Source organism: Hemicordylus capensis, chromosome 6 (assembly GCF_027244095.1).
Source record: "Hemicordylus capensis ecotype Gifberg chromosome 6, rHemCap1.1.pri, whole genome shotgun sequence".
In the NCBI taxonomy this organism is placed as follows: Eukaryota; Metazoa; Chordata; class Lepidosauria; order Squamata; family Cordylidae; genus Hemicordylus; species Hemicordylus capensis.
This window is the reverse complement of record NC_069662.1, coordinates 1,407,796-1,428,379: the sequence shown is the minus strand read 5'-3', so window position 1 is coordinate 1,428,379 and position 20,584 is coordinate 1,407,796. Positions and strand designations below refer to the sequence as shown.

Here is a 20,584-nt window from a genome sequence, read left to right as displayed (position 1 = left end):
CTCTTATTATTTCTAGCCACACTGGAGGGTCCTCACAATCAACGTTCGGGTAGCAGGAGCCTCCCACCCTCATGCAGGAGCTGGGTGAGCTCCAGCTGTTTGATTGTGCAGGGGGAGAAGAACAAGGTGGGAGGTGGGGAGCTGGAGTGCCTGCCGAGCCCCAACTGGGCAGGATCCGTGCGCCTGACCCAGATTCTGCTCCCGGTTTCTGAATGAAGCAGGCGGGAAGGCGGTCCTATGCAGCAGGGACTTGACAGACAAGCCTGCCCCCCACCTAACACGCAATCAAGCGCCAGGGGAGTGCCCAACTCCCCAATTAGGGTAGGGGGCTTCTCCTGCCCTCATTCTGACGGTGCGGACGGCCCTCCTATTTCGTGGTGCATGTAACGTGCAGGTTTGTCTCTCTGTCCTGAGTTCGTGTCTGTAGGCCTGATTAGCTGGATAAGGAAGACGGACTCCGCTCAGGCGGGCAATCACACAGATGGCCACAGCAGTGCAAGAAGAAATAATTTATAGCGATCTCTGCCACTGATAAATTAACCAGGATTCGATTACTGTTCACGAGGTCAGGTGGGTTTTCATCCTATCACAGAGCAATAAACATGTATAGGGATCACAGCCACTGATAAACTATTAAGCGGGGATGGGTGGGAATTAGCAAGGAAGAAGAACAATTAAAACCTTTGCAAAAGGAAGCGGGTAGCTCAGGATGTCGCCCGATCACACAGCAATAAATCCGTCCAATTTATAGCAGACACTGCCGCTGATAAATTAGGGGGAGGGGTGGAAATGGACAAGGTGGTAATTAAGGGGGGACGTTGATTAAGGTCAAGGGGGATACAACCACAGCATGGTACCCTCTTACAGAGCAACACACGAACCATTTATAGTGACCCCTGTCACTGATAAATTAAGAACTGGCACTGAAGGCTCGAGGAAGGGCAGGAGAATAACACACAGATCAGGACTTGAGCCGAAACCAATTTGGAGAGTGGGGGAGAATGCTTGGGACCGCTCTCTCTAGCCTGCACCAAATGTCACTCCGGCTCCAGCAGGGAGAGGGATCCTTGTCAGAAGTTGTTGTCGATGTTCCAGACGTCCCCGCTTAGGGCGTTGGCTGCCCCCTGCAACGTCCAGGTGACCAGGGCCAGCTGCCGCCGGAAGAGGACTTCGTCAAAGGTGTCCGGTGCCTCCCGCAGCAGGCTCACGTGCTCTAGCAGGGCTTCCAGGGTGTGGGGGCCCCGGCCGTGCAGGATGTGCCGAAAGGGGGTCTCCGTCACTGCCACATACTGAGACAGGAAGTAGAACTCCACCTGGGCCACAGAACAGAAGCTGTTAGCAGTGGCAGCCACGGGCTAAAGCCCATGGAACTCACTACCACAAGATGTTTAAAGCCTAGGTGGCTTTGGACAGGGGAGTAGACCGATATATCCAGCATAAGTCTCCGAGCAGGTGCTAGTAAGAGAAGCTCTGAGGTCTGGGGCAGTCCATTTCTGAGTCACATTTGTTGGGGGACAAGAGTGGGGGGAGGCTGCTGTTGCCGGGCTTCCTGCTGGGGCCTCAGACGGCTCCCTCTGGGAAAGGGCTTTTGGCTTTGGTCTAGCAAGGCTGTCTTGGGCCTCTTGCCAGCCTGCTCTGAGTAGGGGCATTCGATCTGTGGAGGAAGGGGCATCGTTATGCACCTGGAGGAGGGCATGCTGCATGCTGGCCTGTCCCTCATTCCAAACGGAACAGCCGCCATGCTCTCGTCCTACACTGGCCGTCACTAACAGGGATCTGGGGGCGAGAGGACAACATTGTTTCCCCACATACAAGTCACTCGGGTTGAGACTCAAGGGCAGGGTTCCCAGAGGAGGCGGACTACAACTCCCATCATCCCCAGATGCGGTGGCCTTTGGCTGGGGGCAACGGGGGTTGTAGTCAGCAACATTTGGGGACTCCTCTTGCAGGGAACATGGCTCCAGTGGCCAGCTGCTGAGCACCTCGGCAGAGAATTGCTCTGGAACTTGGGTTCCCAGGTCTTGTTGGACTACAAGCCCCATCAACCCCTTCCACAATGGCCTTTGGGAGTTGATAGGAATTGTAGGCCAACACCACCTGGGGGGGGGTGCCAGGAAGCCCCGTCCTGGAGCACGTGTGCCCAAATCTGCAGGCATAAACTTGGCGCTCTTCCTGTGAAAAGATGTGGACAAAATACCCGTCATGCCACCCCACCCAGAGGTAAAAGGTAATCTGTGCCGTCAAGTTGATTTTGACTCCTGGCACCCACAGAGCCATGTGATTTTCTTTGGTAGAATACAGGAGGGGTTGACCATTGCTTCCTCCTGCGCATGGTGATGCCTTTCAGCACCTTCCTCTATCGCTGCTGCCTGATAGAGGTGTTTCCCACAGCCTGGGAAAGACCAGCGGGGGTTCGAACCAGCAACCTCTGGCTTGCTAGTCAAGCATTTCCCCGCTGCGCCACTTAAGGTGACCCCGCCAGAGGTGCACCTAGATAATTTTGGAGCCTGGACCTGGAGGCCTTTGGAGGCGCCTCTCCCCTGCAAATTAAGCGCCATCATGCTCAGACAGATGACCACACCATCCGGGACAGAAGACCAAAGAGGATGGGGGGGGCCTGGGGCTGCGGAGGCCCGGATGTCCAGGGGAAAGAGCGCCTCTGCCCCCACCCCACCCCATCACCCCACCCCATCCCTGTGTGTCTCACTCGCATAATCCGGACGTTGTACATGCGCAGCAGCCTCTCGTTATGCTCCTCGGAGCTGTAGATTTCCTTGCGCAGTTTCTCAGCAGCTCGGGTGTAATCGCCTCTGGCCGAGTACATCCACTGCAGGGTCAGCCCACGGCTCTGGGCAGAGGAAAAGACGAGAGGGGGGCTTGAAGCCAGGGAGGAAGGGAGCCATAGGCTGGACAGACGCGGGGGCTTAGCCGATGCACACACCCCCACACTGCAGGAAAAGGGCGGTCAGGAAGGTGTGTGGGGCTGGGGTCCTGAACTCTCATCACCCCCTGCCAGAATGGCCTTTGGCTTCAGAACCCCTGTTGGAGGGGCTGCTTATGGAATGGGGATCCAGTCCATGCCCCGAGGAAGCTCCAGTATGCAGGCCTGCCACTGCACATTCTGGCCACTAGATGGCGCTGTAGTGCCAGGTGCCATATCCCGGATCCACATGCCCCCCCTGGTGGAAAGAGCCGGGACTGCACCGAGCCGGGCAAGGCGGAGAATCCGCTTCCCACCAGAACCGAGCATAGCCAGGGATCAGGCGCAGAATCCTCCCAGACCAGACGCGTCAGGGGGTTTTGGTCTGTGCTTGTTCACTGCTGATTCAGACAGTTGAGGGGAGGAAGGAGGGGAAACCCAAGAACAGGCACTAAGAACAAATGCAATAAGAGCAAAAGTAGAAAAATCCACCACAAACAGCAAGTGCCGCCTTTGTCAAGATGAAACCGTGGACCACCTCATCAGCTGTTGTAAAAAGATCGCACAGACTGACTACAAACAAAGGCATGACAAGGTAGCACGGATGATACACTGGAACATCTGCAAAAAATACCAGCTACCTGTAGCCAAGAATTGGTGGGACCATAAAATTGAAAAAGTGGTAGAAAATGAAGATGCAAAAATATTATGGGACTTCTGACTACAAACAGACAAACATCTGCCACACAATACACCAGATATAACTGTAGTCGAGAAGAAAGAAAAGCAAGTCAAAACAATCGACATAGCAATACCAGGGGATAGCAGAATAGAAGGAAAATAGAAAAAAGTCACAAAATACAAAGATCTACCAATTGAAATTGAAAGGCTGTGGCAGAAAAAGACCAAAATCATCCCAGTGGTAATTGGCGCCCTGGCTGCAGTTCCCAAAGACCTTGAGGAGCACCTCAGCACCAGAGGGGCCACAGAAATCACCATCAGCCAATTACAAAAAGCAGCTTTACTGGGAACAGCCTATATTCTGCGACGATATCTATAACAATTGACAATAAAATTCTGGCATCCCAGGTCCTTGGGAAGGACTCGATGTCTGGATAAAACAAACCAGTCAATAACACCTGTCTGACTGTGTAAACAAGAAATAATTAATGTCATCGATAGGCAGGAGATTCAGGATTCAGGAGAGACAAAGGGAAGACCTCCTTTACATATTGCAGAATCCATTTGTGGAACTCACTGCTACAAGAAGCTGTAGTGATGGCCACTGGTTTAGGTGGCTTTAAAAAAGGATGAGGCAAATCCATGGAGGATGAGGAATCGTCTCTCAGTGGTTTCTAGCTTCAATGGCTAAATAGAACCTCAGTTTCCAGAGACAGTCTACCCCTGAATGTCAATCGCTGTGGGGGCCAACAACAAGGGAAGCCTGTTGCCTTTCTGTCCTGCTTGTGGGCCTCCCAGAGGGGTATCTGATTGTTCCTCATGGGCAGCTGGGTGCTGGACTCTGGTCTCATCCATCGGCCCAGGGAGTGAAGGTACCCTCTTGAGAACCCCTTCTCAAAGATGTCTCTTTCCCCCTTGAAGTAGTGTCTCAGGAGGCTTCCCAGGATCTGGCCCCTGCAGCCCACACCCAAGGCTGGTGTCAGGGGTTGGCATCATGCTGAGGACCTCAGGAGGGCCCACTCCAGAGCACCTCCGTGCCCATGGTCCCCATGCGGGGGGGGGGGGGCGGCAGAGTGACTCCCGTGACCAGAAGAGCCCGTGCCTCGTCCCCTCCCCTTTGGGCCCCCCATGGAGGCGCCCCCCAGCCCCCCACCCCAAACCCATAACTGGCCCCCCCTACCTTCAGGAGGGCTGTGTATTCCGTGAAGCGGTTGATGTGCTGCAGGAGCACATCCCCGTAGCACCAGTAGTCCAAGGGCAAGAGGTGATCGTGGGACAGCTTGATCAGCACGTGACCCACCACCTCCGCCACAGTCTTGGCCACAGCGGGGAGACGCCCGTACAGGGCCCGGTTCAGGTTATCGTAGGAGTCGGCCATGGTGTTGAGGAACGGATAGGGGCGAGAGCCCTGCAGAAACGGCAGTGGGGAGAGGCGTCATCTCTGGGTGCCAGGGCTGTGGGGTGCTAACATATTAACCAGTATGTGAGGTGGGCCTGTGGCTGTTTTTTGCAAAAGACATTCTGCACATGCTCAGAGGTCTTTATTCTCATGCTGCAAGGAGTTTTACTTCTTGCATATTGTTTGAGAGGTGAGGAGCTGCACCCAGCTAAAATTAAATTTAATTAAAGTTACATAGGAAGCTGCCTTAGACCGAGGCAGACCATTGGTCCATCTAGCTTCCAAGGCAACTTGGAGCCTTCTGCATGCAAGTGTGCAGGTGCTCTTCCCAGCGTGGCCCCATCCCCTGAGGAGAATCTCTTCCAGTGCTCACACATGTAGTCTCCCATTCGCATGCAAACCAGGGCAGACCCTGCTTAGTAAAGGGGACAAGTCATGTCTGCTACCACAAGACCAGCTCTCCTCCCATAAGTAAAGCACCCAGCTAAAATTAAATCCCAGCCATTAGCAGGAAAGGGGTAATTATCTGGGGCATAAGAGGAGTCTGTCTGTCTCTTCCTGGGAAGTCAGCCGTCGAAGAGATAGGAGTAATGTCAGCCGTCCTTTTTTTGTTTAGAACATCCAGAGAGGCCAGAAGCTGCTTAGGAGAGCAGAGCACCCAGCCTGTGCAAAAAGCACAGTTTAAATGCCTGGCGGGGCTGGGTTGGGGGAGGGCGGAATTGGGGTCCCGTGCTGGAGCCCCTCTCCCTAGCCCCCCCAATACTGAGTCCAGGTTTCCTCTCCCGATGAACACCAAACTGGGAGAGGGGAGGCAGAGCGGCACTCACCTCTGCAAAGGAGAATTCCACAGCCGGGACCCCCCCAAAGGCAGTGAAGGCAAAGGCGCTGCTGTCCATCGGAAGGGGGCGGATGCTGAAGCCAAAGGGAGGGGAGAAGAACAACAGGGCGTCAAAAGGCAAACAGAGAGCACAGGCAAAATGGGGGGGGGTCTCCCATGGGGTGACAGGAAGGCCCTTCTTTGGGTTGCATCTTTAACCCCAGATGTGTAGGGGGGAGTGCAGGGGGGAGCACTCAGAAGAAGAAGGAGTATCGCTCAGTGGAAGAGCTTTGCAGGCAGAAAGCCCTAGGTTCAACCTCTGACAGGCAGCATCCCCAGGTAGGTCTGAGGCAGACCTTGGTCTGCAACCCTGGAGAGCTGCTGCCAGTCAGTGTAGACCAGAGCTGGGCAAACTTGGTCCTCCAGCTGTTGCTGGACTACAGCTCCCATCATCCCCAGCCACAATAATGGGAGTTGCAGTTCAGCAGCAGCTGGAGGCCACGTTTAGGGATTTGCATTAGATTTGCACGAATCGATTCAAATTCAAATCTAATTTGAACCGATTTGATGTGGAACCCTTGAACAGAGTGGAGATTTGTTTTAATCGATTCGAATTTGCCCAAATTTGAATCAATTTGAATGAATCTCCACTCTGTTCAAGGGTTCCAAATCGAAACGATTTGAATTCTATTCAGATTCGAATTAATTCATGTGAATTCCGTGCACATCCCTAGCTAAGTTTGCTCTGGTGTACTGAGCTAGAAGAAATAAGGGTCTAACTATAAGACAGCTTCCTGCATAACCCATATATGCAGGAGCAACCACGTTCTGCATATGCTCGGGGAACTCCCCCGTTTAGCATGACTTCCTTTGTTTGCTCCAGGTTCTGGTTCCACAAATCCATAGAATTGTGGAGCTGGAAGGGACCTTCGCGGTCTTCTAGTCCACCCCCTGCTCAGGGCAGGAAATGGGTTCCAGAACTCAGCCTCCCTGGGCTGGCTCCAATGAGAAGGAGGGGGAGGGGGAGTTGGGGGGTCAAAGGTTTGGGGCTCCCAGGAAGCGGGGTTAGAAACGTCAGGGGTGTGGGTCAAGGCCGCGGCTCTGAGCTCTTACACCTCGCTCTCCCAGGGCCGGCCCTGTTCGGTCACCTGCTCGAAGATGCTCTGGCCGCTGCGGTTGGGACCATCGACCTGCAGAGAAGGAGTCAGGAGATGGCAGCTGCAGGGGGGCTCCCCACCCAAAGCCTGACCTTTGGCCTGAGGCCCCTGCTCAAAACCTCTTGACCCATCAGCCTGAGAATGAACGCAACCTTGGAGGCTTCGCATCCTGGCCCACAACCCTGTGAACAAGGCCAGGCCCCTTCTCTCCCCAGGAGGCCTGACTCCCCGCCCCACCCCAGACACAACTTTGCCCCCGTCCCCCCCCCGCCCCCAACTCACCTGTTTGATGATGCTCTCAATGAGGCTGAGGAGAGCGGGGCTGGTCTTGGCAAAGAATTTGTCATAGCCTGAACGAGGAGAGAAGGGAAGCATTTAACGTCAACACCAAGGTGCTAGTCCTCACTGCTATAGCGCCACCTCTTTCTGCTCTCATTTTCTCCTCCCCACACACTTCCTCTGCATAATATAGATGGACTCCTCCTCCTCCTCTTCTCTCTTTTTTGTTTGTCTTGGCCATGCTGGGGAGCAGAGGACCTTAGTCACTAGGGTACAGTGTTTGTTGTTGTTGTTGTTGTTGTTTACACAGTCGGTATTTATCGTTATTATTATTGTTGTTGTTTGTTTACACAGCCAGACAGGTGTTATTGACTGGTTTGATCCAGACATTGAGTCCTTCCCAAGGACCTGGGATGGCTGAATTTTATTGTCAGTTGTTCTAGATATCGTCGCAGAATATAGGCTGTTCCCAGTAAAGCTGCTTTTTGTAATTGGCTGATGGTGATTTCTGTGGCCCCTATAGGTGTTGAGGTGCTCTTCAAGGTCTTTTGGAACTGCACCCAGGGCACCAATGACCACTGGGATTATTTGGGTCTTTTTCTGCCACAGCCTTTCAATTTCAATTTGTAGATCTTTGTATTTGGTGGTTTTTTCTATTTCTTTTTCTTCTATTCTGCTAGCCCCTGGTATTGCTATGTCGATTATTTTGACTTGTTTTTCTTTCTTCTCGACTACAGTCATATCTGGTGTATTGTGTGGCAGATGTTTGTCTGTTTGCAGTCGGAAGTCCCATAATATTTTTACATCTTCATTTTCTTCAACTTTTTCAATTTTATGGTCCCACCAGGTAGCTTGTATTTTTTGCAGATGCTCCAGTGTATCATTCCTGCTACCTTGTCATGCCTTTGTTTGTAGTCAGTCTGTGCGATCTTTTTACAACAGCTGATTAGGTGGTTGTTGTTGTTGTTATTATTACATTTATATCCCGCTCTTCCTCTAAGGAGCCCAGAGCAGTGTACATACTTAAGTTTCTCCTCACAACAACCCTGTGAAGTAGGTTAGGCTGAGAGAGAAGTGACTGGCCCAGAGTCACCTGGCAAGTCTCATGGCTGAATGGGGATTTGAACTCGGGTCTCCCCGGTCCTAGTCCAGCACTCTAACCACTACACCACGCTGGCTCATTGGTCCTCCCACCCCAACAAGATCTAACAGGACATTAGAGCGGTGATGCTATGAAGTCCTGTCTCTTTCAATAGAGATCTGAATACATTAATATTTCTCGGCACTTGTCTCCGCCTTTTGCACCTGCATTAAAACATCCTGAGTCAGGCCCGTCATGGCACTCTCTGGTTTCTCAGAATGCCAGAGGAGCCCTGCTAGACTCCTCAGCCTGAAGGTCCATCTAGCTCAGCCTCTTGGTTAGGAACACAGGAAGCTGCCATAGACTGAGTCAGACCCTTGGTCCATCTAGCTCAGTATGGTCTTCACAGACCGGCAGCAGCATCTCCAAGGTTGCAGGCAGGAGTCTCTCTCAGCCCTATCTCATTGGAGATGCTGCCAGGGGGGGAACTTGGAACCTTCTGCTCTTCCCAAGGGCAGCTCAATCCCCTGAGGGGAATATCTTACAGTGCTCACGTATCAAGTCTCCCATAAATATGCAACCAGGGCAGACCCTGCTTAGCTAAGGGGACAAGACATGCTTGCTGCCACAAGACCAGCTCCTCTCTCCGTTGCCCCAGGTGCCAGTCCCCCAGGATGTATACCCCTGTTAACAGAGAAAAGAGACACTTTCCAAAGTGGTGAGTCTCTTATATTGTGCAGGAGGAGAGCAACTGGCCCTATCCAGCCCCAGCACAGCATCCCTCCAGTGGCTGTGGCTGGTATCTGCCTTATATTTCGTTTTAGACTGTGAGCCTTTTGTGGGCAGGGAGCCGTCTTATTTGTGTATTATTTGTTTTTCTATGTAAAACTGCTTTGAAAACTTTGGTTGAAGAGCAATATATAAATATTTGTAATAGTAGTAGTTTATGGAAAGTATACCACCTCTTAACCATGGTGCCAGACCACTCTTCCTCCTCAATTTTGTCCAATCCCCTTTCAGAGCTGTCTAAACCAGTGGTCATCACTGCATCTTGTGGCAAGGAGTTCCCTATGTTAATTCTGCATTGCATAAAGGATTTCCTTTCATGTGTCCAGAATTAACTGGCAGTCAATTTCACTGGGAGTTCCAGTCTTATAAAACACAAAGTATTTAGTGAATCAAATGTACATCTCTCTCACCAGCACCCATCCTGTATAATCCCGGATGGGGATGTCAGTCTAGGGAAAGGTCTTGACAAGATAAAGAGATTCAGTCGCCCAAAGTAAGTGGCAAGACTCTGATCTCTCTCCAGTGCCTTTTGGATCCTAAAACCCTCTCCTCCCAGATAACTCAGACCCCCTGGTTCTAATATGGGACAGAGCAGGGGATGATGGGAGTTGTAGTCCAACAACAGCTGGCGAGCCTCCAGTTGGCTACTCCTGGGCTAGAGGACTTGGGGGATTCGGGTCCTTGGGCCATGAAGAAGGCTGAGGCATTCGAGTCCCCAGCACCTTGCAGCCTACCCCACGGGAGCTCTGGCTCCTTGCCCCCCACCCCCCCCCCCGCCCATGCTTCCCACAATGCTGCAGCCCTTCCTCAAGTGGTCCCCCTGGGAGTAGCGCGCCCTCCTCCTGCTCCCCACTCACCCAGGACGGCATTGTCCAGGCTGATATAGGCAGCCGCCTTGAGGTGCAACATGGTGAGGTACCCCTGCAAAGAGAGACGGGGAGGGCTGTTGAGCAGGAAAAGGCACAGCCCAGAAGAGCCCTGGGCAGTCAGAGCTTGCTCTGCAGGGACCGGGAAGAGCCGCTTCTCCTTCTCACCAAGGTCCTTTTGTTCAGGAAGCCACACACACACACACACACACACACACACACAACACACAAACACACACTGGGAAATGCCCCCCTTCTTCTCCAGGCTCGTGACCTAGCCACAAAGAGTTCCCCGCTTGCAAAACAGCAGCAGCCCCAACAACACCTGCCCCGGCCTCCCTCCTCTTTCAAAACTCCCGTCCGTCAAGCCAGCTGCAGCTTTCCAGGGAGGACCTGGGTGTCCAGCTCACCTCAAGCCATTCGGTGGAGCCCACACTGCCAAAATCACCAGCGTCCCAGCTGACAAAGAGCAAACTTCTCCGTAGCTGGAAACCTGCGACAGTGAAGGGAAAGCATCGATGCAGAGCCCACAGGGCCTGCCGCTGCCTCCAAGAAACCACAGCACCCCGATTCCTGAACAGCCCACCCTCAGCCCAGCTCTCATCTGCTCCTCTACACCAGCATGGTGTATTTCCTTCCATTCCCTTTAAGGCAGCCATCTTTTTTGACAGCCACCTTGGTATTCCAGGATATGTTTGTGTCGCTGGAAACCTGCGACAGTGAAGGGAAAGCATCGATGCAGAGCCCACAGGGCCTGCCGCTGCCTCCAAAAAACCACAGCACCCCGATTCCTGAACAGCCCACCCTCAGCCCAGCTCTCATCTGCTCCTCTACACCAGCATGGTGTATTTCCTTCCATTCCCTTTAAGGCAGCCATCTTTTTTGACAGCCACCTTGGTATTCCAGGATATGTTCGGATAAAGCCCTTGGCAGATAAAGGCAAAGCAAAGGGCTCCAATTCACCACCCGCGTGTGTCCACGGATCCCACCACCTGCCCGGAGTGACCCCGCCCGACTGAAGGACGCATCCTCACTGCCCCGATGCCCCAGTCTTACCATTCCGCACCATGGCTGCAAACGTGCGAGCTAATTCCAGCAGGATGGCTGTGCCCACGCCAGACCGGGCCGCTCCTGGGCCGAGGGAGTCCCGCTGAGCCCCCACAATGAGGTAATTGTCTGAGGGTAGAAATCGGGAACAAATGCATTGAGAGTCAAAGGGCTCCTCGGTGGAAGAACCCCTCCAGCGGCAGGACCCAGATCCACACCAGCTTTCTCTCCCGTCTCCAGAATGGCACCTTCTCTTCCAGACAAGAGAGGATTGCTTTGAGTTCCCTTCACACACACACACACACACACACACACACACCCCGGTGACGCTCCTCAGCCCCCCATCCCATCCCAGAGGCCCCAAGGGACTCCCACCCCCAGTCCCACCTACCTGGTTCAAATCTCCCCTCGATGCATCCAAAAATATTCCTGACCATGACAGACTGCTTGATGTTCTGAATTCCCAGCTGCAGCTGGAATCCGGGTTCCCCCGGTCCGAGCTGGTACGGGACATCGGGAAGGCGCCCCTTCCAGTTCTGGGGAGCAGCCGGGCCCCTCAGCTGCCTGCAAGGGGAATGGAAAGTGGGTGCGGTGATGGGAAGGAAAGGCTCCGTCCACTCCCGGGTCCTCCTCCCGCGCCAACCCGTTTGCCACACAGGGACCCCTGCCTCCACCCGACTCACCTGAGCAGGGGAGCAGCCACACTAGCACTGATGGGGTGTGCTGGGATTTGGGGGAGCCCGGAAGACTGTATGGGAGGAAACTGGGTGTGGTTGAAGGAGGGGAAGCCAGGGCTGTAGGGGTCCCCAGCCCCCATGTGCACCTAGAAGCAGGAGGGGAGAGGCATCACTCTCAGGAAGCTCCTGCCCCAGCTTGCTGAGGAGACCCCAGTACAGCCCTGCCTGACCCCGACTCACGTGTCCATAAATGCTTGTGTTCTGAGACAGCCCCAGTTTGCGAGGCTCTTGGGGGATGTCAAAGGGGTCTGGGTAAATGAGAACTCCTCTGGCACGGAAGGCCTCTGCGTTGGCCACCTGAGACAAAGCGAAGACAGGCACAGAGAACCTCTTTGCGATAACTTACCACCATATCTTCGTCACTTCACAGAGAACCTTGCTCCTATCTCCCCCTGTTCTAACCCAGTTCCCCCCCCCAACCTCAACATTGCTTTATTATTTGCATCCCCTTTAAGGCAGCCATCTTTTCTGACAGGCAGATGAATATCCCAGCTCTCTGTTTTTAAGCATAACCAGATCCCATATGGTGGACACAGGCAGAATTACAGTGCATTATATCCATCATCACTCACACCTCTCTCCAGCCCATTTACTTCCTTAGGGTCTAGAAGTTCTGGTTCTCAGTTGACCCTCGCCCTTGGATCTAGAAGACACTTCTCCCACCTCTAGAGCTTTCTGGCGTCACCCCGTGCATACTAATTGGCCTGCACAGTTTTCACAGAGGTTAACATTCAAGAGCTGAAGTTTACCTTCTCAGCATAGCTGATTTCCCCAACACGAACAATGACCAGATTATCCTGGGGGTTAACACCCCGATGCCTCAAGGTGGCGAAGTCTTGTCGTCGTCCATAGTTGGCAAAGATCAGGCCACCCTAAGAAGAGATGGGGTGGAAGCAGAGGTTTAGGAAGCCTCACAGATTTCAGCAATGGGGAAAGCCATCTGTACCCAGAGACTAGAATGGAAGTGGCGACAAAAGGGGAAATGAAGGAATGCTACCAACATCCCACGTCTAATATTTTTCTGAAACTTTTGTTTTTTAGGTTATTTCCTTTAAGGCAACCATCTTTTTTGATTGGCACATTAATATTCTAGGTCAGTGTTCTTGAGTATAGGCAAGTCACCATCTAATGGCCAGAGGCAGAATTACATCCCATAGTTACACCGGCACAGGAGTGCCTGCGTATTATGGGCGGAGAGATAAAACCATCATGTTATTTCATTTGACATCCCCCTGACATTCCATGGCTTCTCAAAACCCTCCCTCTACAGTATACATGTTACAACAGACCTTTTTAAGCTCAGAATCACCCACTGAATAAGCATGCCAGTTTTCGAATGAATCCGACAAAACATGGCTAAGTTACAGCATAATTATAAAGGGAGGTTTTGCTAATTAGTACTACGTAGGGCAGTACAGAAATAGTTAAAGAAAGAAATAAAATACTTTACCGTGACAATGTCCGAGGCACTGTAGGCGCAATAGACCTCAGGGTCTCCCAGAGGCAACTTCTCTAGCACAACGCCATCGCCATTCACTCGATGCAGAAAATTGGGTTGCCTCCTGTGGGAGAGAGACGGGTGATGCTGGAAGACACACAGTTGCCTTCCCCAAAAGAAACTCTGCCTCACGCCTGCCCCAGCGTCCCCTCTTGCACTGACCAGTTGGGGCGCTGCAGCCCCACATAATGGCTGTCGGTCCAGTAGTGGTCCAGTCCATAAGAGGCAAAGGCATTGAGCACGTGTCTGGAAAGAGCATCCAGGCGGGCTGATCCAGGTGGGTGCGGGCCCTCGCTCATCTTTCTGTGCAGAGGGGCAGGAAAGGAGGCACCAGTCACATGAACAGGGAGAGCCCCTTTAAACATGCCAGCGATGAAAGGAATTGGCACTGGGAGGCAGGGGAAATGTATGGGTCCCTTCCAAAGGAACCATAGGAAATGCATTTCCTGTGGGCCATTCAATTCAATGCATTTCCTGTGGTCACTTGGAAGGAAGGGAACCCCATACATTCCCCATGGCCACTTAGAAAAAAACTAATGCATTTCCTATGGCCCCCTGGAAGGGACCCGTGTATTTCATGTGGCCCCTTGGAAAGAACTCATGCCTTTCCTACAGCCTGTCTCTGTCGTTCATTTTAGGGGCAGGAGGAGAACCCAGGAGTGTTGGCATTCATCCGGCAACCTCCCTCCTTATGAATGGGGCCAGCGATTCCTCCTAAGGGCTCTTTTGGATCCCCTTGCAGGAAGTGGGGCTCACCGGATGGTCCCTTCGAGCTTCTCCTCGTTGAGGAACCTCTGGAACATCTCCCTCAAGTCCGTCCAATACAAGGGGGCTCCTCCCGGGTCGTCCTCCTCCTCATATGGGCTCTCGTCGCTCACCACAGTCAGGAAGTCCCCGCAGGTTCTACAGCTCACCCGAGACGAGACATATCCCAGGAGGAAGGCTGCAGAGGGGAGACCAGAGGAGGGGGCGACCGGCGGTCCGAGTTAGAGCAGGAGTGGGGAGGCAAGGAAGCAGGGCTGGCCAGGGCCAGGAAGCCAGGCCCTTGCTGTTGAGACCAGGCCTGGCCGAACTGTAGGCCTCGGACATCCAGCCAGCCAGTCACAGAGGAAGAGGTTTCATTTCTTGAGTGGAAGGATTCGTACCTTGCCCCCTTGCCCCGGGAACATGGCCTCACAGCTTTTAAAGGGGGTTAGACAAATCTGAGAAGGAAAAGGGGTGGTCTATCAATGGATCTCAGTCTTGGCAGCTCTGTGGATCTTCCAGCTCCCAGGGCAGTCTACCTCTCAATGCCACCTGCTGCAGAGCAACAATGAGAGAGGGCTGCTGCCTTCCTGCCCTGCCGTTGGTGGGCTTCCAAGAGGCCTCTGACGGGGCCACTGTGAGGAGGAGGGGGATGCAGGAACAAGGCAGACCCACTGGGGGCTGATCCTGCAGCCAGGCTCCTCTGATGTTTTTGAGTAAACACCATCAAATGTCATTCAAACAACCACCAGCAAAATACCAGCAACAGAGCCAGGAGATCAAAGGGCAGGAAATAAGGACAAGCTTCAAGACCATTCCAAGGGCTCCAGTCCTTTTAAAGGCCCAAGAGAACCGTGTGGACTTTGCCTGCTACCCAAAGCAGGGATTTGTGCACTTGGGTCCCCAGAGGTTGTTGGACTACAACTCCCATCACCCCCAGTCACACTGGCCAGAGGATGATGGGAGCTGTCGTCCAACAGCATCTGGGGACACAAGTTGGAGAATCCCTGACCCAAAGGATGGGATCAAAGGTGTCAGGCCAAGGTCTCCAGGGAAAGGGTCCCCTCATTTGGGCAGCAGCACAGAAGGTGGCCCTCTCTCCAGCAGTCAAGCATCAGCCGAGGGATATCGGGGAGGGCCCCCGGGGAAGCCGGGGCGGGGGCTATGGGGAGGGCATCACTTTCGGTGCCAGGGGGAAGGGTGCCTGCCCTCCCTGAGGCACAGGGCTGCTTGTGGCCAACGCCAGCACGCTTGGTGGCCAGTCCCACAGGTGTGGCCAGGGGCCCATTCCCAGTGCCTCACCCACAATGAAGATCAGAAGGCCCACCAGCACCAGGTACGCCACCGTCTTCCACCAGCCCTGCCGCCAGCATCCCCTCGCTTTCTCCCGGCTGCTGGCAGCCACGCTGGCAGGGGGTTCCTCGGCCCCCTCCATCTTCACCTGCAGGTCGGGCTCCCTGTCCCTCTCCGGCGTGTTGTGGTAGATGGTATAGGACCGGCGAGCCGGCTTCTGGCTGCTCTGGGGCGGAGGAGAGTCAGGAGAGGTTGGTGTTCATGGGGCGGGGGGCGGGGAGTGGGGGGGGGGCGTCTGGACTGGTGGACCACAGGGCTGAGCCAGGCCCCCACTGGCAGCCCCTGCCGCCGGAACCCCTCCTTACCGTCCTCCGCAGCAGGGGCCTCCAAAGCGCCATGGGGTTCTCTGGCTCCACGCAGCTCCTGCCCTGCAGAGATATGTGCACCAGCAGCCCTTCAGAGTGGCATCAGGTCATCCCCCCCCTGCCCTGCACTTATCAGGCCAACGGCAACCCCCCGCCCGCCCCGCCCCCCGCACTCTCACGTACACAGAGCGAGGCGGTTTGGTTTTTGTAGTGGCAGCTCTTGAGGCCGAGTTATCAGGGTGGGGGCCCCGGTTATTATCACAGCAAGCAGGAGGCCACCCAGCCCTGCCTGCCGCACGTAGGCTGAAAGGCTCCTTCCGTGGACACAGGCAGAGGGGCGGGACTGGGGTCTTAGGAGCCTAGGAAGCGGCCTTCTACCGAGTCAGACCCTCGGTCCATCTAGCTCAGGAGTGTCTGCCCAGACTGGCAGCGGCTTCTCCGAGGTTGCAGGCAGGCAGCAGTCTCTCTCAGCTCTTTCTTGGACATGCTGCCAGGGAGGGAACTTGGGACCTTCTGCATGATGCAAGCTTGAAGATGCTCTTCCCAGAGCAGCCCCATCCCCTGAGGGGAATCTCTGACAGTGCTGACACATGGAGTCTCCCATTCATATGCAAACCAGGGTGAACCCTGCTTAGCAAAGGGCACAATTCGTACTTGCTACTGGAGTCAACACCAACTCAATAGCACAATCTTTCCTTTACCACCAGACCAACTCTTCTCTTGGTCCCCCCTGGCCAAACTGAGGCTCTCCAGCTGTGGCTGGACTGCAGCTGCAACCAGGGATGATGGGGTTTGTAGTCTGGCAACATCTGAGGAGCCTCAGGTTGGCTACCACTGCCCTCGGCCAGGGGTTCTGAACCTTGATCCCCCAGATGCTGTTGGACTATAACTCCCATCATCCCCAGCCACAGCAGCTGAAGGCTGGGGATGTTGAGTGTGGTAGTTCAGCAGCATCTGGGGGGCCAAACACCGGAACCCTGGTTTGGGGCAGGCCCTCCGCTGCTATAGGGTTAACATAATGAGTATCCTGTTTCCCCTCAAAATCTGTTAAATATTAACACCTCCCACTTTGTGACATGAATTGGGAAGGGCTTGACTGTTGAGAAGAGGAATGAGGCTTTCCTAACCCAAACAATTTATTATTATTATTATTATTATTATTATTATTATTACTACTACTACTACTACTACTACTACTACTACTACTATTTATTTATTTGATTTCTATACCGCCCTTCCAAAAATGGCTCAGGGCAGTTTACACAGAGAAATAATCAATAAAAATAAGATGGCTCCCTGTCCCCAAAGCGCTCACAATCTAAAAAGAAGCATAAGAGAGACACCAGCACCAGTCACTGGAGGGATGCTGTGCTGGGGACGGATAGGGCCAGTTGCTCTCCCCCTGCTCAATCAAGAGAATCGCCACCTTAGAAAGGTGCCTCTTTGCCAAGTGAGCAGGGGATAGCTGGTCCTCCCAGAGAACCCAGGAGTCCTGGCTCTTGGCCTTTCTGCTCTAACTCCCTGAAGACCAAATTTTCCAAGTGAACCCAGGAATCCTGACTGCTGGCCACTGTTTCAGCCTGCTGGGATCTGCCTCTAGCCTGGCGGGGAGCAAAGAACCCAGGAGGAGTTCACAGGGACAGAGGAAGCTGCCGTATACTGAGTCAGACCCTTGGTCCATCTAGCTCAGGATTGTCTTCACAGACTGGCAGCGGCTTCTCCCAGGCGGCAGGCAGGAGTCTCTCTCAGCCCGATCTTGGAGATGCTGCCAGGGAGGGGACTTCTGCCAGACCTCTTGCCTTCATCTGCCGGCTGTCCCTTCCCTTCCCAGAGAACCCAGGAGTCCTGGCTTCCAGAACCTCTTCCTCATATGGAGGTGAAGCCCAACTGAGGCATTCGCGTTATGGGGAGTGGGGGTGGGGGTGTCCTTCCCCACATTAGCCGGGGGGACCTTCCAGACCCCGTCTTTGATGCTCCTGGGCCTTCAGCGTTCTCCCCAGATCCCTGGCCTGCTGCCGCCACACGCAAGGTGCTCTCCTCACCCGCTTCAATCATCTGCCTCTCCACCCCTTTGAAACCCCCCCCCCCCGCCATGTTCCCCAGGCACAAGCCACCTCCCCCCCCCACCCCCAGCCTGGTGCAAAGAAGCAAAAGTGATTCCATGCAGACATCCTTAGAGACAGGCAGGGGCGTAGCTAGACTTGAGCGAAAGGGTTCAAGGAACACGGGCCCCCAGCTCCTGAGGGCCCTCCAGCTCCACCCCTTCCTACTATCTTCGTTCTCTCCCTCACTCTGGGGGGTCGCCAGAGAGAGGGGTGAACATGGGCCCCCTCTCCCCTAGCTACGCCCCTGCTTAGAGACACAGGAACAGAGCAGGTTTGTCCCTGCCCCACCAAACATCAGGGGGTGGGTCGGTGCCCAAGGGGCCCCCCAGGTATGACGCTTCCCTGCGGCCCCAGTGTTGCAGACTTCTCCATGCATGTCGATCATTTCCAAGCAGAGAATCCACCTCTGGCCCACCCCCCCATCTCTGCCCCATCCAGCCCCCCCCCGCAAAGGTCATCCTCCCCCCAAGACTCACCGGGGCTTGCAAGTCCTGGCTTTGCAGAGGTGGCTTCAGAGACTGGGTGGCTTGATGGCAGGACTCTTGTCCCTCCCCCCTCCCTCCGTCCCTCCCCCCCAGTCAGGTGACTCCCTCTCCATGCTGCTGCTCCGCCCCACTCCGAAGCCAAAGCCTCTGGTCACTCAACCCATCCCCGGAGATCAAATGGGCTCTTTCAAGGCAGTGGGTGCTGTGGGACCCGGATTCCCGCCTGCCACGCGAGCTAACCTTCAGCGCATGAGACAGAAGCCACCCCATCTTCTTCCCTTCTCTGCCCCCCTGCACAGCTTCCCGACCCTTCCCCTTTGCCAAATGTTAGACTGGAAGCTCTTTGGGGCAGGGACCACTCTCCGCCGCACTGTTTTGGTGAAGCACCACGTACCTAGGCGACGCTCCAGAAATGACAAATGGATGAACACACACCCCCCACACAACTTCTGGGAAGGACCAGAGCAGGCGAGCGGCTGCCAGTCAGCGGGCTCAGCAGACAGCAGCTTTGCAGGTGTGGGTAGCTACAAAGGGGAAAAGAGTCCTCCTTGGCACCTGTCTGCTCTTCCCCCCCCCATGGGTGGCCTCTCTGGGGCAGCTCCACCACCTAGGAGGCCGCCCACTTCTGGGCCCTGGACAACAAATGCCCTTGACCAGATTTGGCTGGGCAGTTTGGGTCCTCCTGCTGCCGTTGAACTACAATTCCCATCATCCCCAGCATGTGGCTGGGAATGGTGGGAATTGTAGTTCAACCGCAGCAGGAGGGCCAGGTTTGCCCACCCCTGCCCAAGACCCAGAGGGCCCAGGAGAGTCCTGGCTGGGAGGAGGAGTGGAAGAGAAGCTGGCTGGGTGTGCTGTGTCTCCCCCACGAAAGGGAACTTTTGAGGCCCTGATGTTGCTTCAGCGTTTTAATGTCTCCTGCATGGAAACAGGCCCAGACTGCAAAGCCGATTTGGGAGGAGAGAGAGGAGCGTGCAGACGCTGACGCAAGGCGCCCAGTCACGTGTGGAGGTGCCAAGGTGGACCCTGGCGGAATGCCAAACCAAGCCGGGCGCTGAATTCACCGTTTGGCAAAGCAGAGGGACCCCGAGAGCTGCCCTGGGGAAGGTGCAGGGGTCAGAGCGGATGTTTGCTTTGCAGAGATAAGAAGGAGCTGGAGCCAGGCTGTCAGACTTGGTGGCACCAAGGAGGGCGGGACGAAAGAGGAGCCCACCCCCTTTGGTGATGAGTCTGCCCCCTTTCAACTTGTGCCTTTGGGTTTCACAGAACCCTCCATCCAGGCCTGGTTCTGAGGAGGAGTTCTGTGACTGTTGAAAATTCACTTGGTCCCTCCCTGGCAGCATCTCCAAGATAGGGCTGAGAGAGATTTCTGCCTGCCACCTTGGAGAAGCTGCTGCCAGTTTGGGTAGACAGCACTGAGCTAGATAGGCCAAGGGTCTGACTCCGTATATGGCAGCTTCCTATGTTCCACTGTTCCAACCCAAGGCTCTTCACTTAAGCGGTCTAGCACATTCTCTTGTCCCATGAGCCTTCAGTGCACCCTCGCTCTAGCTTTTGGGGGGTGGGTTTTAGGCAGAGACGGGTATCGCTTCCTGGGACACATGCTGTTGTTTGCTGTGGTGTCATTCTTCTGCCTGGCATCCAGGAAACAGCAGCTCTGGGTTCTTCTGTCATGTTTTCCTAAGATAAGGGGGATTTGCAAACTGTTCCATCTCCTTTTGGACAAATAACAGAAGAGGAATCTGGCCATTGGACCTGGATTCGATTCCTGTAACCCCCAGGAACAAAAGAGCCAAGGAAAGCCATTAGCATCTCTGCTGAATGTTTGCCTCCACCCACGGTTAGGGCAATATTTATCTGTTAAGACAATAATCTACCTCTGTTTGGCCCCAAACTGAAAAGTGTGGGGGAGCACATCAGCAACTGGACCCTGAAGATCACTGAAAAGGAACAGGGACCTAGTGGGGCAGGAAGGGGGTGATGATGGGGTAGGATGACGTTGACCTGGGTGCAACAACTTTTGGAGAAATGTCCCAGTCCGCATTCAGATATCTTTGCAGAAATGTTCTTGGATCTTGTCCTAGGGAACAGCTCTCCACAGCGAAGAAATCCACTCAAAATGGAGCACAGCATTTTATACCCATGAATGCAGAGCTTCTTCACACACACACACACACACACACACACACACACACACACACACACACACACACACCCCGGGTTCCCAGATGTTGCTGGATTATGACTCCCGACACCCCAGACTCAGTGGCCATTGGCTTGGACCATCAGGGCAGGGGTTGGGTCCCCAGATGCAGTAGGAC

General features: G+C 54.3%; 1 protein-coding gene across 3 annotated transcripts; it reads right to left on the bottom strand.

Moving 5' to 3' along the window:
• Positions 1–494: 494 nt before the first annotated feature.
• Positions 495–18,708, bottom strand: TFR2 (transferrin receptor 2). 3 transcript variants are annotated; one of them, XM_053266589.1, is made up of 19 exons: positions 18,658–18,708; positions 15,674–15,736; positions 15,318–15,534; positions 14,028–14,214; positions 13,434–13,574; positions 13,224–13,335; positions 12,523–12,645; positions 11,954–12,070; positions 11,720–11,859; positions 11,428–11,600; positions 11,046–11,165; positions 10,400–10,482; positions 9,981–10,044; positions 7,257–7,324; positions 6,931–7,007; positions 5,828–5,912; positions 4,782–5,009; positions 2,708–2,848; positions 495–1,313 (listed from the first exon to the last, which is right to left on the bottom strand). In XM_053266589.1, exons 2-19 carry the CDS (start codon positions 15,704–15,706, stop codon positions 1,071–1,073), a joined length of 2,352 nt encoding a protein of 783 aa, XP_053122564.1. In that variant the 5' UTR covers positions 15,707–15,736; positions 18,658–18,708; the 3' UTR covers positions 495–1,070. The 3 variants fall into 3 exon arrangements, with proteins under 3 accessions (XP_053122564.1, XP_053122563.1, XP_053122566.1); XM_053266588.1 differs by lacking the exon at positions 18,658–18,708 and adding an exon at positions 18,255–18,309; XM_053266591.1 differs by lacking the exon at positions 18,658–18,708 and adding an exon at positions 18,255–18,309 and having other exon boundaries at positions 11,720–11,784.
• Positions 18,709–20,584: the final 1,876 nt, after the last annotated feature.